At 35.2% G+C, this 15,683-nt stretch overlaps 1 protein-coding gene across 4 annotated transcripts in view; it reads right to left on the bottom strand.

Annotated features, from left to right (window-relative positions):
- Positions 1 to 3,472: 3,472 nt before the first annotated feature.
- LOC114322209 (aladin) overlaps positions 3,473 to 15,683 on the bottom strand; it is a 32,136-nt gene continuing 19,925 nt past the window's right edge. For 2 of the 4 annotated variants that reach the window (XM_028269476.2, XM_028269477.2), the window contains exons 10-14: positions 10,000 to 10,099; positions 7,555 to 7,606; positions 7,048 to 7,185; positions 6,292 to 6,379; positions 4,218 to 4,401 (exon numbers count right to left, since the gene is read on the bottom strand). In XM_028269476.2, the coding sequence (XP_028125277.2) occupies positions 4,339 to 4,401; positions 6,292 to 6,379; positions 7,048 to 7,185; positions 7,555 to 7,606; positions 10,000 to 10,099 (441 nt within the window). In that variant the 3' untranslated portion in view covers positions 4,218 to 4,338. Of the gene's footprint in view, positions 3,862 to 4,217; positions 4,402 to 4,931; positions 4,994 to 6,291; positions 6,380 to 7,047; positions 7,186 to 7,554; positions 7,607 to 9,999; positions 10,100 to 15,683 lie in introns of those variants that run through there. The other 2 variants (XM_082898815.1, XM_082898816.1) reach the window with 2 other exon arrangements.

Below are 15,683 nucleotides of genomic sequence, written 5' to 3'. Positions count from 1 at the left end.
TCTAGGGGGACAACCAAGTTACTTGTCCACTCGAGCGGCCGTTTATGCACTCAAGCGGAGAATGTTTGGTTTTAGAAGTTTGACCTGTCTGCAAAAGTATTGGAAAGGTGTATTCGACGCTCGAGTGAGGCTTTCCACGCTCGAGCGGACCCTGTTATATCAATTCATGAATCTGATATTTCAGATCACTTTTGTATATCTCTCTCTCTCTAAAAACATTTCCTCTCCCTTCTCTCTACATTTCCCTATGCCAAATTGGATCAAAACTTTGATTTCTCAAGATCCATTAGAGTTCTGTCATAGGTTCTTCATCAAAGTTGGTTAACTTCTCGAGGGTTTTGTTGTTTGCGGTGAAGATCGAGTTTCAACACCGTTGATTTTGAGGGTTTCATCTCATTTCTTCTTCAAAACTTGAGGTAGGGATTTTCTTAGAGTTATATATATTTTTGCAAGATCTAGATGATTTTCGAAATCATCATTCGATAGCTTTGAAAAATGATTGTTAATTCAAGAAATTGAGCGATTTTGAAAATGAGTTTGTCTCTTGTTCTTTTAAAACGATCTTATGGGTTTTGATTTTCGTTGATTGAAGAAAAAATGATTTTGGAAAGTTTTCTTTCAAAAGATTTGAGTTGTATTGTTTTGGTGAGAAAACCTAGAATTTGGGAATTTTTTTTAAAAAGACTGAAAATCCATGAATGATATTGTTATATTTATTTTGTGTGTCAAAAAAAATGGATGTTTGAAAATTTTCTTATTTCTATTTATATAAATGATGAATTTCAGGGAATATGAGAATTGTTGTTCATTTTGGAAATTATTGTTCAAAACGTTAAAATAGTCTTGAAATGACTAATTGTTGAGGATACTTGAGAAGAAGGAATTGTGTTATTCTTTGGATGATGAATTGGAATAAAAATATTTATATTCATCTTGTGTTATTGGCATATCAATTCATTTGATTACATTAAATTTTGAAAGTTGATTTGAAAACTTGCATTGAGAAAAGAATGTTGAGAAACAAGTTTCCATGAATTGGTTTTGGAGTAAATACAGTGGTAAGTCTTGACAGGTAGTATAAATGAAATTGAATAGGTGTCGAGCCTTCTAGTTAATACTAGTAAAAATGACAGATTATAGGTGTCGAGCCTTCCAGTCAATGCTGGTAAAAATGACAAATTGATAGTACTTGTCTAGTCTACTTGCAGACACCAACCTAGGGATTACCAGAATCGTATTTACCGCTCTTGAAATGAATTGTTAAGTTTTGAAGAATTGAAATTGCATAACATCATTGAGCATGATGGTTTTCAAAGATGAAGATGTGATTTTCTTTCAAAAGGGCATAGCATGTCATGTGCATTCCATCTCTTAAGACTTATATAAAATGTATATACTTTGTTAAGGATTTCCTACTGGGCTTTATGCTCACCCTACGGAATTTTTGTACAGAAAAAGATGTGATGATGCCGCCTAACTAGAGGCAAGAGAATGTGTGTTGAGAGTACGAGACTTTCATTTTTCTGTGACTCTGTGCGTAAGCCAAGGGCTATATGTGTGTGGATTTGAATTACCGTTTTGTGTAACTAGGCTCAAGCCTTGAAAATTTGTAAACCCCTTGGGGATATTTATTTGTTTATTTACTTGTTGTTAGATTAATGTATTGTTGCATGAAGAACTATTGTATAATGTAATGTAAGTTTGAAAATTTATATTCGGTTTTCTTTAAAAGAGCCATAATTGTTGTATTATCATTTGGGTTAGAAATTTGGAGTGTTACACATATAATGATTACCATTCAAATTAACCATACTACTAAACTTAACTCTAGTACTAGCTAATGTATACTTGCCAATCCTTTTAAATATGGTGACTAATTACATGTTGTACTTGGACTCCTAAAATATAGATTCTAGGTTTGTTTATTTATAATTGTTAATCTTAATATGAGGTTATGTTTGGATGACAAGAATTTTGAAAACGAATAAGAATCTATTAGTAATAAAGTATGTATCAATATTATCCATGCATTTGGTTGTGCTAGGAATCTTCTACGAGAAAAAGATGAAGTTTTAAATATTATGAGTTTCATTATCATTTTTTATTTCTTAAATGGTTAACATTCTCCCAAATATGAGATTCCCATTTGAAAGTGGGGAATCAAATTCTTACTTAATTTGTAAATATGATTCCTACTGAAATAATAATCAGGAGTCACTTTCTTATTCTAATTTGTTTTAGATACTAGAATCATGAGAACCAAAAACACCAACTTTGTCTAGGGTTCTATCAGGCTTGCGGCTATTTGAAAGTAATTGAACAAAAACATTTAGGTCTCATTTAAAAATAAGTTATTTTAGTAATTTTTTGACTTTTTTATGAAAAGATGTGTAGAAAAGTAGAAAGTGATGTGACAACTCATAGTGACTTTTTGACTAAAGCATATAGTTGCCAGAGGAGGTCTTAAGATTGTATTTGGATTTAGAATTCAAGAAGGAATTTGAGAGGAGAAAAGAAAATGACAAAAATTCAACTTCTATTTTATTTTTTTTCTCCTTCCTAATTCATTCTCTACAAATTCCTTATCAATTTTTTAAACCAAACCCAACCTTCGAACTTTGGCCACTTTATGATAAAATTAAATTAAAGATATTTAACTGCAAACCTGACATTGGTTTTTCGATTTGCAATTATGTTAGTAAAAGACTTCACTTTTGATTAAAAAGGCCTCTAATGGTTAAAATGAAAGTTGAGAAGTCAAATCATTTTTCAATTTACTATAATATCATTTTGTTAATTTTGTTAATTTTTGATAATATCGTTCCAATAATGTCAAAGTTGTTTTTAGCCAACTACCATTTTTCTTTTTGACGGCTAATTGTGCCAGTCAAACCTACATTTTAAGTAAAGTTACAATGCCGCTTTTTCGCTCATCTACGGTTAATAACGATAACAAAACTTGACAATGTACTAAACATGACAATTTTTTTTCTCACTGGCACTACTACGCTTTTAATCAAAATCTCACATTGATCCTTACACTTTTACTAAAATTTCACTTTAGTCCCTCACTTTTAATTTTTGTCAACCTCACTAACGACAGATGAACAAAATAGTGACATTATAACTTCATCAGAGACTGGAGCTTGCTGGAGGGTAACTAGCAGTAGACAGTGACCGGAGGTGGTGAAAGAGGGAGGAGAAAGAAAGTGAGAATATCTTCTTCTCCTTTAACATTTCCAAAAATTTTAAAATTTGAAATCAATTTCACTTTTTTTAAAACAAAAACAATATATCAAATAAGTTTTCATTTTCCGTTTCCAGAAAAATGAAAACGAAAAACGGTTTGAAATCGAAAGTTCTAATGCATAAAAATGATCAACAGGTTACAGGTCCTTCCGAACCCTCTTGAATCTTTATTCTACCCTCTAGATGTCCAAACAGATTCCACCAATTTGGAGAAGCATAAATATGTCATCAAGGTCTCCAGCTATTCTGATCCAATAATAAATACAACAAAAACAAAATACAATGGAACCAACCATGTCAGTGAATAGTGATACAAGAATTCGCGACTTCGCCTAGTTCAACAGCCAAGTTCGTATAACTAGGCCACTGCTATTTCTAAAATCTTAAAACATCTGCAAGCATTCCAGCAATACAATATCATTTTTTTAAATGCAAATGTTAAAACTTAATTTTTGAAGAAATCTGTATAAATATATATACACAGATGCATTTGATGTGCACAAATTGCAATTAGAGGGTTGTCCTAAGCTTCAAATGGGTAAAAATTTAACAACATTTTCTCTCCCGCAAAAAACAAAAAGCCCCGGTGTGAAAGCAAAACAGTCAACCAACCTATAAGAATATCAAAAAAGAGAGCAATAGAAAGGGAGTAAGTATCAACGTAATCTCAACCTTTGATGTATAGAATAACTGGCTATGTTTCAAATCATGCTTTACCTACCAAAAGACTACACAATGTCCGATCTAATTTTACCAGTCTGGAATTATAAATCACCAGAGGATATATTCTTTGGCCTTATCAAGAACACTTCCAACCAAATGAGGGTTGGAATGAGAGCCCGGGAGTATCAAAACATGTCAATTTTGTTGATCTCTTATAATAAAGAATTTAATTCCGAATCAAAATCAACAATCTTCTATTGGTATGGTGAATTTTTCACTTTTAAAAGCAAGAAAAAAACTGTACATTAAAAAATTAAAAACACCTTTTTCAATTGAAATTTCATGAAGAGTAGATGGAATTCATGTACTACAGAATCAGCATTTTACAAGAGGGAAACAAAATCCAAAATAGAACAAATGCCTTGACTAGGGAAGAACATGTGAACGAAATATAAGTGGATAGGTGCAGCAAAATCCACTGCTCCAACACTGCACAATAGATGACATGAGGTTAAAGATGACATGAGGTTAAAATGTATCACTAATGCTGCATAATTAATCCAGTGACAAGACGACTTCTGCTGTGGCACATGTAAACAGAAAACAAAAATTTTGATTGTGTGGACCATTCATAAAAACTTCTACAATGTATGCACAACAAACACCTAAACTATCATGGGGTGTACTAAAAAAGTGTATGAATTTATTAAATTTAACTAAGCATATAACCGTTGCTCTATGTTACCTAGAATGTGGATCATTCCGGTATGTGGAACGGGATCAGGAATGTGGTAAACAACTTGCTTTAAAATGTGAAACAATAAGGTAGATTTGTATAGTTTACACTACAAGAAAATTTAAGAAATTTTAGAGTAATTTTCATTTAACTATTCGGCATCCAATAAAATGTAATTTTTTTTTCCTCCCAAATTAACCATGTAGCAAAACATTTCTATGAACATTATGACCTAAGAAGTACGGACACTTCTACGGAGGAAATGTGTCATGTCACACCTGTGTCCGACATGGCACTCTTTGGACACTCACTCCTAAAAGCATGCCCAATACTTCTTCAACGTGTCTGGATTAAAATCAAATTCATAACATCAGACACATTAGCAACACTTCGGTGACACTTCTTGAGTCCTCCAAATATATCCTATATGATGAATCCCTCCATTATAACAATGTTCTCCATTCTTTATAACACAACTTATGTATCCTAAATATATTAAAAGAACATCATGTGCAATACAATTTTATATTATTGTTTTTGTTTAGAATGTAATTGCTATGTAAAAAACACCTTGATGTTTAATTTATGAAATATATAGCTTTTTAATATAAAAAGGTATATTACATTTTTTTATTATCTTTGAATAAATTATTCATATATATGACATAATATATTTCTAAAATTACAAAAATTAAACATGTCCCAAGCGTGTTGTGTCGTGCCCTGCATTTTTTTAAAAAACGTGTCGGCATGTCTCATGCAGGAAGCATATCGAAAAGACGAGCAAACAACAAGATCAAACTAGAGATACTCTCTCTAAGAACGAACAATATTGAGCAAATTCTCAATTTTTATTAATCAAATATCAACTTCAAGTCCATAGCCGTAAGATTTAAAACCTTATTTATAATAAACCTACTTCTTGGAGAACAAGAAACTAATAAAACAGGAAATAAAAATCAACGCTAATAGACGAGTCAAATTGTATCAAATCAAATTAAGAAAAGAAACTAAATAAATCTATACTATTCTATACTAAATTAAATATTCCCAACTAAATATTAATTCTAAAACATAAAATAAAAATAGATAATATTTTTAAATCTGATATTAGTGTCGGTGTCGTGTCCGTGCTTGTGCCACCACGATTATTTGCCATTTTTTTTATGTTTTGTCATGGCAAAACTTCACTCCTAAATTTTAGTTCATTATATTTTATTGTTTCCTCCTAAGGAAACATTAAAGGAAATAAAATAGAAAAAACGTTTGGGATTCCTTCAAATCACTAAATTTATCGTTTTAAAATAAAAGTGTACCATATACCAGAACGTACATTCCAAAATGTAATTTGCTAGGATATTAGTGTATTTTGCACTGCTCTCACTAGAATACAATGGCAGAAAAAGATTCATGCAGCCGACCCCTGTTAATTCGGACACAAGGCTTGGTTTGGTTTGGTTATAATCTATACACATGACCTTCTCCACATCTATGTCATACACGTTGATCAAAATCATTTGCTGAAAATGTGCATGTTTGTCTCACTGAGAATATAGTTTGAAGTGGAACCATAAATTACCACAATGATCTTACCAAGAACATGAGAAGAGTATGAGCACAAAAGAATAGTGTAATGGACTTACCACAGTAAGCAACGGTCCCAGTTTGAACTTGTCATGAAATGAAAAAGCAAGTGGCCTCGGATTGTCTCCAGGCCCTCTAATGAACCCACTGGATTAATACGACCGGAAAAAAAAAAAAAAAAAAGATTAGAAACATGCTAAAGGTACCATTCAAGTACAATCAACAGATTTAGAAACATTCACACACAAATTGTTAACAGTCACTATTTATAATAACAATAAGGGTAAAATACACAGACCACCCTGAGGTTTAGAGAAAATACAATAAACCCCACAAGTTTGCCATAATTACACCAATCTCCCTTTAGTAAGGCTAAAGTGAGCGGAATTAATGTCAATGGTCTGTAGACACAAGGAAAAACAAATTAAAATATATATTTCAATGTAAAATAAATGGCAACATTTTTCCATCTATACGAATAACGAACAACTGGTGAAAAGAGAGTCAAGTGTTATGTGAATCAAAAGTAAGTCCAAAACACTTTCTATACACTTCTTACACATATATTGAGACTAATGACCACCCATTTGAAGGTCATTAGCACTACCCATAATAATGATAACAGACACGGCGGGGACTATTGCCAAATTTATGGATGATGCCAGGACAATGAACAACCTTTTAATGCTACTAAAAGTTGTATATTACCCTGCCAATATATCAGCCTAATAGAAACAATAAGAAATAAAAAGATACTGCGGCTGGTTAAAACACCAAATGATAATTGATAAACATGTAACAAGACAATAACTCACATTAATGATGCAGAAATCAGCGGAGTCCTTTTGACATCACAAATGGCAATGAGACCCCTGTACAGCTCATCCCCATCTTCATATGATAAAGCCAATCTGTCACCCGAAGCATCCCAAGCTATCTTCTCAATGCCTCGACTGCATAAATAACAAGAAAATGTAATGAGAAAAAACCTCTTATCTTTTTCTTTTTCAAACTCTTCTTTTAACATGTGCGTTTCTAAGTTACATCGACTCTTCTAAATTTGTTAAGTCCCCGTGTCGGACACTTGACATTTGAATAAGGACATGTGTTCGACATGCTTAGTTGGACTCCGCATCCAATAAGTATGCTTGAGTAGTTGAGTTTACTATATAACCATGTATAGTACTCTGTCTGTTCTATGTTAGTTTGAAAACACCATAAGAACTACTCATTAAACAGGGCTATTTTAAGAGTCAATTCGTAAACCTTAAAACATGGAAAATATTAAGAAGGTATAGGATTTAAATACAAAGTTATTCTACCTGTGAGTCAAGGATTGTATCTCTGACAAATCAACCGGCAAAAGGTGTGCATCTGGCAAAATCATCACATGCAAAGAATTGAATCAATTCTTAAAGCCTAATTCAGTGCCCTAGAATTATGGAAACTTCTATTTCCACACACCACTCTCAGTTCACACCCCATTTTTAATTCAAATATCAACTTCCAAACAAAACTACATGGTTCGGCAATCAACTTCCAAACAAAAATCTGTAGTTCGGATTCGGAAATCAACTTCTAAACCAAAGATATAGCCGAATGATACGTTTTTGTTCGGAAGTTAATTTGTAAACAATGTAGTTTTGTTCGAACATTGGTATCATAACCAAAAAAAATGTGTGAACTGAGAGAAAGTGGTGTTTGGAAAGAAGCTCCCTATAGTTACGAACAATAGAGTACATATACAGTTTTCCTGAACAAAATGAATAGACAATGATACAGAAACAGAGAACCAACTAAAGACTATAACTTCTTTTTTCCCTTTTTTTTTTTTCCAAAAGCACCTTTTGTCCTTAAATATGTCATACCAACTAAACTAAGCACAAATACAAATACAGACATGGTACAACATTGATATACAGCATGGTATGGACACACTGACGCAACAATTTAAAAAAACAAGACATGACACAACATGAACATGACAACACATAAATAATATATATTCAAAATAATAATTTCTTCAAATTTTACAGTACAAATAAATTTCCATTTCATTTTTTTTTTTATGAGAAAACACAGTAAGAAATAGTTTTTTTTCACATTCCATATACTGTAATAGTATGAACATGAATAAAAAGTCCCAAAATCTATTAAACATCTACTAACATCATAACATAATTAGTGGCTTTCCAGATCTCTCAACCTTATGGAGAGGGTACTCATATAACCTATGAGGGATCATCACCATTGTTATTTATTTATTTTTTGTAATATTTTTTAGGGAATTTTCATTAGTTGATTTGATTAAATGATTACACATAATTTTCTAGAATAAGGAATTGATGGTTGACATATGAAACAAAAATCTAACACAAACTAATTTACAGTTACGTATTATTTCTTGGAAGAAAACACTCAAAAAACATAAATCTGTTTTTGTACCACTTTAATTTGGCTCTTTTTCAAGAATTTTCTTCCTTTAAAAAAAAATAAAAAAACACACACACACACAAGAATAAGATAAAGATAATAATAATACATATTTTTATTGCATATGAAAGTCTTTCTTTCTTTTTTTATCCTGAATTTTTTATCAACATCCATATTATCCCCACTCTCATTTGGTTCTAATATTTTTAAGTTCGATTAATTTTGAAGAGTTCAAATTTTATTGGATTTTGATAATTAAGAAAAGAAAAAAAAATGTTATATAACACTATTGTTGGCTATTAATCAATACCACATCAAATACTCAACAGAAAATATTTATCTATGGAGGATACGCTTCCAATCCAGTTTGACAATATATCTCCTACTTGGACCAAAATCCCATCCAGATGTCCAAACATGACCTAAATGAACTAAAATAATACTTCAAAAAGGCCTTAATATTCTGTTTTACGATACTAATAATAAAATATGAAATATCATAATGATTGACATCTTACTCTAGTTGGAGGCAAAGTGTAACTTACAGTTCATATTTGTAAAACATGATGGCATCTAGTTTTTTCTTCAGAATAGCGTAAACAAAATTGAAGATGAGATAACTAAAACTGTCAAGCCTTATATCTTCTCCAACTTTCTTTTCTTTCCCCTTATATCAGCAAACTAAAAATTTCATTAAAGACGTGAAATTAAAGGTACAAGGAAATGAAATGCACTAAGAGAGATTTAGAGAGTGCAAACTCCCCTACTACTGCTGCTCACATCCACACAACCAACCCCTCGGCCTCACGAGTCTTTTTAAGTTTAGAAGAACATAAGCAAAAACAAAAAGGAAAAAAAAAAAAAAGCTAAGTAGATCTTAACTATACAACAACAAAGTACTTGAATCCCTGAAAACATTCTGTATCCCACCACACCATTACTATCACCCACACCATATACTAACTCCCAACACCATGATACCCAAAAACACTTACCAATACACTATTCCACAAACCCAGGATTTGTAAAGCCTTTAACCAACCCCACCACAAAGAAAAAACAACAATACACACATGCATAGGGAGAGAGAGAGAGAGAGAGAATCCAAGACCATAGATCTCTTTGTTAAATAAATAAGTTATTCAAGAGAATAGAGATTGTGAGGTAGTCAGAGCAGACACATAGAGATGCCAGCAATGCGCACACAAGCCCACACTACAATTTCCTCATACCAACATATCCATTACAACCTCAACTCGGAAAACAAGCATAATGTTGAAAACATTCAATAGGAATAAGAGCTACTAAGGAAAAGAGGGAAGACGCTCACATACCTAGTGACGGAGGCTTTGATGCAAAGTGAACAGAACCTAATGTTAAAGATTCAGAGAAAGCAACAAGTATCATTCCTCCATCGGGATCCCATGTCGCTCCCTAATAACAAATGATATTATCAATTAGTCACTAATTAAAACTAAGAAAAGACTCCATCAACAGTATGTATGCAATAACTAGGTTTATCAAATCCAAACAGAGAAAAAGGAAATAAAAGTATTTCAGAAGCATAAAAGCAAAAACAACCATACAAAGGACTTGTGATATTGCTAAAGAAATGTGGATATACAACTAATACAACCAAGATAAATTCTTGGATTGTAAACGTCAAATGTCAGAACATGTGGATTACACACTAAAGTAATCATCTCTTTATCATGAACAGCGAAATGCTATGCAATACCTTAGGTATTACTTTACATGCCACGTGTGCATATTCATCATTTTCCCTATGTGATAATGCCATATACCATACTTGTGTGCTAGGTGACTTAAACATGCTATGTTAGTGTCTTGACTATGCCTATGAATTACTCTCAGAGAGTTGTCTTTGACATGAGAAAGTAGAATTGAAGTAGAATTGTTCACATGCTTCACTGAGACCATGTATGTAATTAAAGTGTGTTTGAATAACTTCATGATCTTGTTTCTTACTTTGCATGCCACAAGTGCATGTTCATCATTTTCCCCATGTGATAATGCCATATGCCATACTCGTGTGCTATGCCAGAGCATATCTAGTGGAATTTGGGCTATTTTTGAGCACAACAAAAGTGCACTTCATAAAAATTTACTATAAGTTGCTCCAGTAGTATGTAGTATTCACTGTGCCCAAATAGTACAGGTGCTCCAACAGTGTAGTATTTCATGTGCTATTTTTTTTAGAGCAATGCTACATACCTCAAATTTGACCTTGGCTCGAATGCCTCGAATTTCTGTTCACTGGTCGTCCGGCGAAAAGGTTGACAGCCGCAGTTGACAAGGTGACAACCACGGTTGTTAGCCTTTTTGCTGGACGACCGATGAACAGAAATTCGAGACAAGATGGATTCGAGGCACCAAGGATTACACTTTTTTTTATTCATCTACCTATCAACCACCATTTTTTAATAAAGCTTTAATTCATTATACTAAGTCGAAAGTTACAAAATAAATAGATGGCCTTGTATATGGATGTAATTTTTATATTTACATTTAATTTATCTTCTTTTTTTTTTTTTTTTTTTTTTGAGAAACAACAAAATTTTATTAAAACGGAAAAGAGAGAGGACAAGAAGTCCTCTTACAAGGAGAGAAAAAAGAAGAAGAAAAAGCAAAACCAATCACAAAACTCCAAACTCTAAGAATGGCAAACAGCAGCCCAATCCCTAGAAATCAAAAACAAAGGGACTCTTTTAAAAGGAGGAGATACAAAAGCCCAAAAAGAAGCCAAATATTCAGCCCTATCCCACAAAGCCTCTACACTTGCTACTTTGTCCTCAAAAATTCGAACATTTCTCTCCAACCATATAACCCAAAAAATAGCAAAAACAATGCCTAATCACATTGATTTGGCTTTCTTAGTACTCCCAAACCCGTCAAACCGAATAAGAAGCATATGCATACACTCCCTTGGAGCAACCCACTGCACATCACATAACCTAAAAAGGCGCTGCCATAATGCTGCAGCCACCGGGCAATGAAGAAAAAGATGATCCGCTACCTCCAGATTACTCTTGCACATCACACACCATTAGGGGCAAAGAGAGTGATTAGGCCTTCTCCTCTGAAGAACATCATTAGTTGTAACGCCCTTTTGAGCCAAAGACCACATGAAAAACTTCACTTTATGAGGGACACTCGCTTTCCAAAGTTTCTTATGAAAAGGGAACAAGGGAACCGAGGGATTATCAATAATCTTATCAAAAAAGGATTTGCATGAAAAGACCCCAGAAGAGACAAGGTTCCACACCCTACTATCGGGAGTCGAAGAAAGAGAAACCCCCTCAAGCACAACCCACAAAGAAGCCAATTCCCCCGCCTCCCTATCATTCAAGTTTCTAATGAGATCAAAATTCCAAGATATGGGTGCCATAGACGAGCAAGCCACCGACGCTATAGACACATTTGGCGAACGAACCAACCTGTAAAGAAGGGGAAAAGATCTAGCAAACGAAGTATCCCCTAACCAAACATTCTCCCCGTTCCCCACTTTGAATGAAAAATAATTAGACACAAGAGGATACAAACGAGAAATGGATTTTCACGGAGAACGACAATTGCCTCTATTAACCACATTAGAATCTCTACCATTAGATTGAATTTCATACTTGCTTTTAATAACTGAACACCATAACAACTCACTTTCAAAAGGAAATCTCCACAACCATTTGCCCAATAAAACAATATTCCTGGCAACAATGTTCCCTATAGCCAAGCCACCTTTTGCCCTAGAAAGAGAAACAGTCTCCCACCTAACCAAATGAACTCCTTTACCCTCCTCACACCCTTACCAGAAAAAATCCCTCATCAATTTCTCAATTTTTCTTGCAATGCTAACCGGAACTTTGAAAAGGGACAAGAAATAAATAGGAACCGAGCCTAATACGGATTGTACTAACGTAAACCTCCCTCCCTTAGACAACAAAGCTCGCTTTCATCCCTACAATCTTTTCCTAATTTTGACAAGAACAGGTTCCCAAAAAGACACCAATCTAGGATCTCCTCCCAGCGGAAGCCCTAGATATTTGAAGGGGAAGGAATCAATTGAACATCCCAACAGGGCTACCACCCTATGCACCTGACTATCAGCCAAATTAATGCCCACAACACTGCTTTTGCTAAGATTGACCTTGAGGCCAGACATTATCTCAAAAATTCTTAAAATCTTCAGTAGACTCCCCACCTTACTTTCCTCCTCTGATGAGAAGAAAATAGTATCATCCGCAAATTGTGAGTGAGTCACACCTATCCTATCCCTTCCCACCACAAACCCTTCAATGACACCCTTATCCTTAGCTAACTTAATAATCCTACCCAACACATCAGCAACTAAAATAAACAAAAATGGTGATAAAGGATCACCCTGTCTTAGGCCCCTGGATGCTTGGAAAAACTCTCCCGCCTTGCCATTCACAATAATTGCCATACTGCATGACGACAAGCACCCTCAAATCCATTTCCTCCACCTAACACCAAACCCCTTCCTTTCCAAAACAAAATCCACAAAACCCCAATCAACATGGTCATATGCCTTCCCAAAATCTACCTTAAATACAATACCCTTCTTACATAATCCCCTATACTCCTCCACAACCTCATTGGCCACTAAAATTACATCCAAAATCTGCCGACCCTGCACGAATGCACCTTGTGCCGAAGAAATAGTGCCCCCCAGGACAGCTCTGAGCCTTCTAGCAAGCACTTTAGCTAAAATCTTATAAAGAGATGTGACCAAACTAATGGGTCTAAAATCCCCAATCTTGATTGACTTCTCCTTAGGAATTAGACAAATGAAAGAGGCATTGGTGCACAAATTAACTTGCCCACTCTCAAAAAACTCAGAAAAAACCTTCATAAGATCCCTTTTTACAATATCCCAACAATCCTGAAATACTGCCATTGAAAAACCATCTGGGCCAGGAGCCTTGTCTCTGTCACACTCAAATACAGCCTGTCTCACCTCTTCTTTGTCGAAGGGTCTTTCCAGCCAACTAGCAGACGCTAAATCCACTGGGACCCAATTAATGCCTTCAATCCCTGGACGGTCCACACCCCCATCGGAATATAGATTTGAATAAAAATTAAAAATTTCCTTGACAATAAGCTCCTCCTTACACACTACTTCACCTGAAGCCACTTCCAAATTCTTAATAAAACTCTTCTTCCTCTTCCCTGACGCAACTCTATGATAAAATCTAGAGTTGGTATCACCCTCTCTAGCCCATTTCAACTTAGCTCTTTGACCCCAAAAAATTTGCTCCCTAAAAATGATCTCTTCCAACTTCATTCTTAGCATTGACCTCCTATACCTTAACGATTGAGATAATCCCTCGTCGGCCTCCTTCCCATCTAACTCCCCAATCTCCTGAACTAGCTCTGCTTTCAACTCACCCGTATCCCCAAAAACTTCACGTTTCCAGATTTTAAGATTCTCCTTGACTCCTCTCAACCTGCGCATAAACTTAAAACCCTCCCACCCATGGACACGAGCATTTTCCCACCATTCCTTAAAGAATGCCTTGAACGCACGATTTTCCAACCATATATTCTCGAACCTAAATGGGGTTGGACCCCATTTAAAAGGACAACTCTCTAGAATCACAGGACAATGATCTGACACCACTCTGGGCCCCACCTCTTGCCTTACATCCGGAAACAACTCCTCCCACCCCAAAGTATGAAGAAACCTATCCAACCTACAGCACACCCTATTTTCCTGCAGATTAGACCATGTGAAACGCGCATTACTCAGAGGAGTATCTATCAACTCACACTCCCTGATAAAAGAATCAAAGTCCCACATACTCCTATTTGTGGAAACCCCATTTAATTTTTCGAAAATTTGCCTAACCACGTTAAAATCCCCACCCACACACTAATAAGGAGAACAAATCCCGAATAATCCCACTAACTCATCCCACCACTCCTGACGATCCCCAGATCTATTAGGACCATACACCCCTGTCAACCACCATTCCTTATTATCCCTATTCCTGAACCTAATAGACAAAGAAAATACCCCAACAACAACCTCACACTCCACTACAACTCTCTCATCCCACATAATCAACATTCCCCCTGATCTTCCCCTAGAAGGCAGTACAACCCATCTCCTAACCTATCACACCCCTCACACTTTGTCTCTTGAAATATAACTATACCTGGTTGTTGAATTTTCAAAACCTCTTTAACTACGGCCCTTTTCCTACGAGACCGTAGTCCTCGAACATTCCAACTAAAGATCTTCATCGGGAACTATCATCACCCCTTACCTTTTTTCCCCGCCCCTCATAATTGATACCACTTGTAAGATTTCTTAATTCCCTCAACCCTTTCCTTAATCCAGAACCCCTATGATTTCTATCCCCCCCAGATGGAATCCCCACCCTTTTAGCCCGAGACTTCTTCCCAGTATTCCTGACCAATGCCAACCCAAGAGTCTCAAGTAACTGTGTAAAATGAGGGACATCATCCTCCTCCAAAGGAAAAGACACATACTTACTCATTTCCCTCAACCACCTTTCAGACTCAGAACCATCGTTGCCATTAACAGTGTTCCTTTGAAACCTATGATTAAGAGACTTCTCCCTCGAAAGATCAGTCCTATTAGTGTCCATATTATTCAGCTGTGGGTTCAAACTGCCACTGGTAGAGGTCCTATTCGCATGTAACAAAGGCAAATTATCATTCTTGTTAGAAACCTTTCTGGAAACTTGTAAGAAACAAGGACCCAATACTGACTCCCCCTCCTGCCCCACCCCTCTAACTGACACAGAATGAGAACTCTGAATATGAGGATGAAGTGAAGAATTCATGTTGTCCCTGTCAATAGAGCCACCAACCTGTTCACAAGACTTGAAGACTTCCTCACCATAAAATCCCCCAGTGTGTTTAATACAAGAAGAACCTGGTACCTCCTCTTCATGATATAACCCAGTGAGATTCAATTCAACATCATTAGCCCTCTCCTCCTCCGAATAAT

The sequence above is a fragment of the Camellia sinensis genome, chromosome 12 (assembly GCF_055761805.1).
Source record: "Camellia sinensis isolate YWXY chromosome 12, ASM5576180v1, whole genome shotgun sequence".
NCBI lineage: Eukaryota > Viridiplantae > Streptophyta > Magnoliopsida > Ericales > Theaceae > Camellia > Camellia sinensis.
This window is presented reverse-complemented; position numbering and strand designations above follow the sequence as displayed.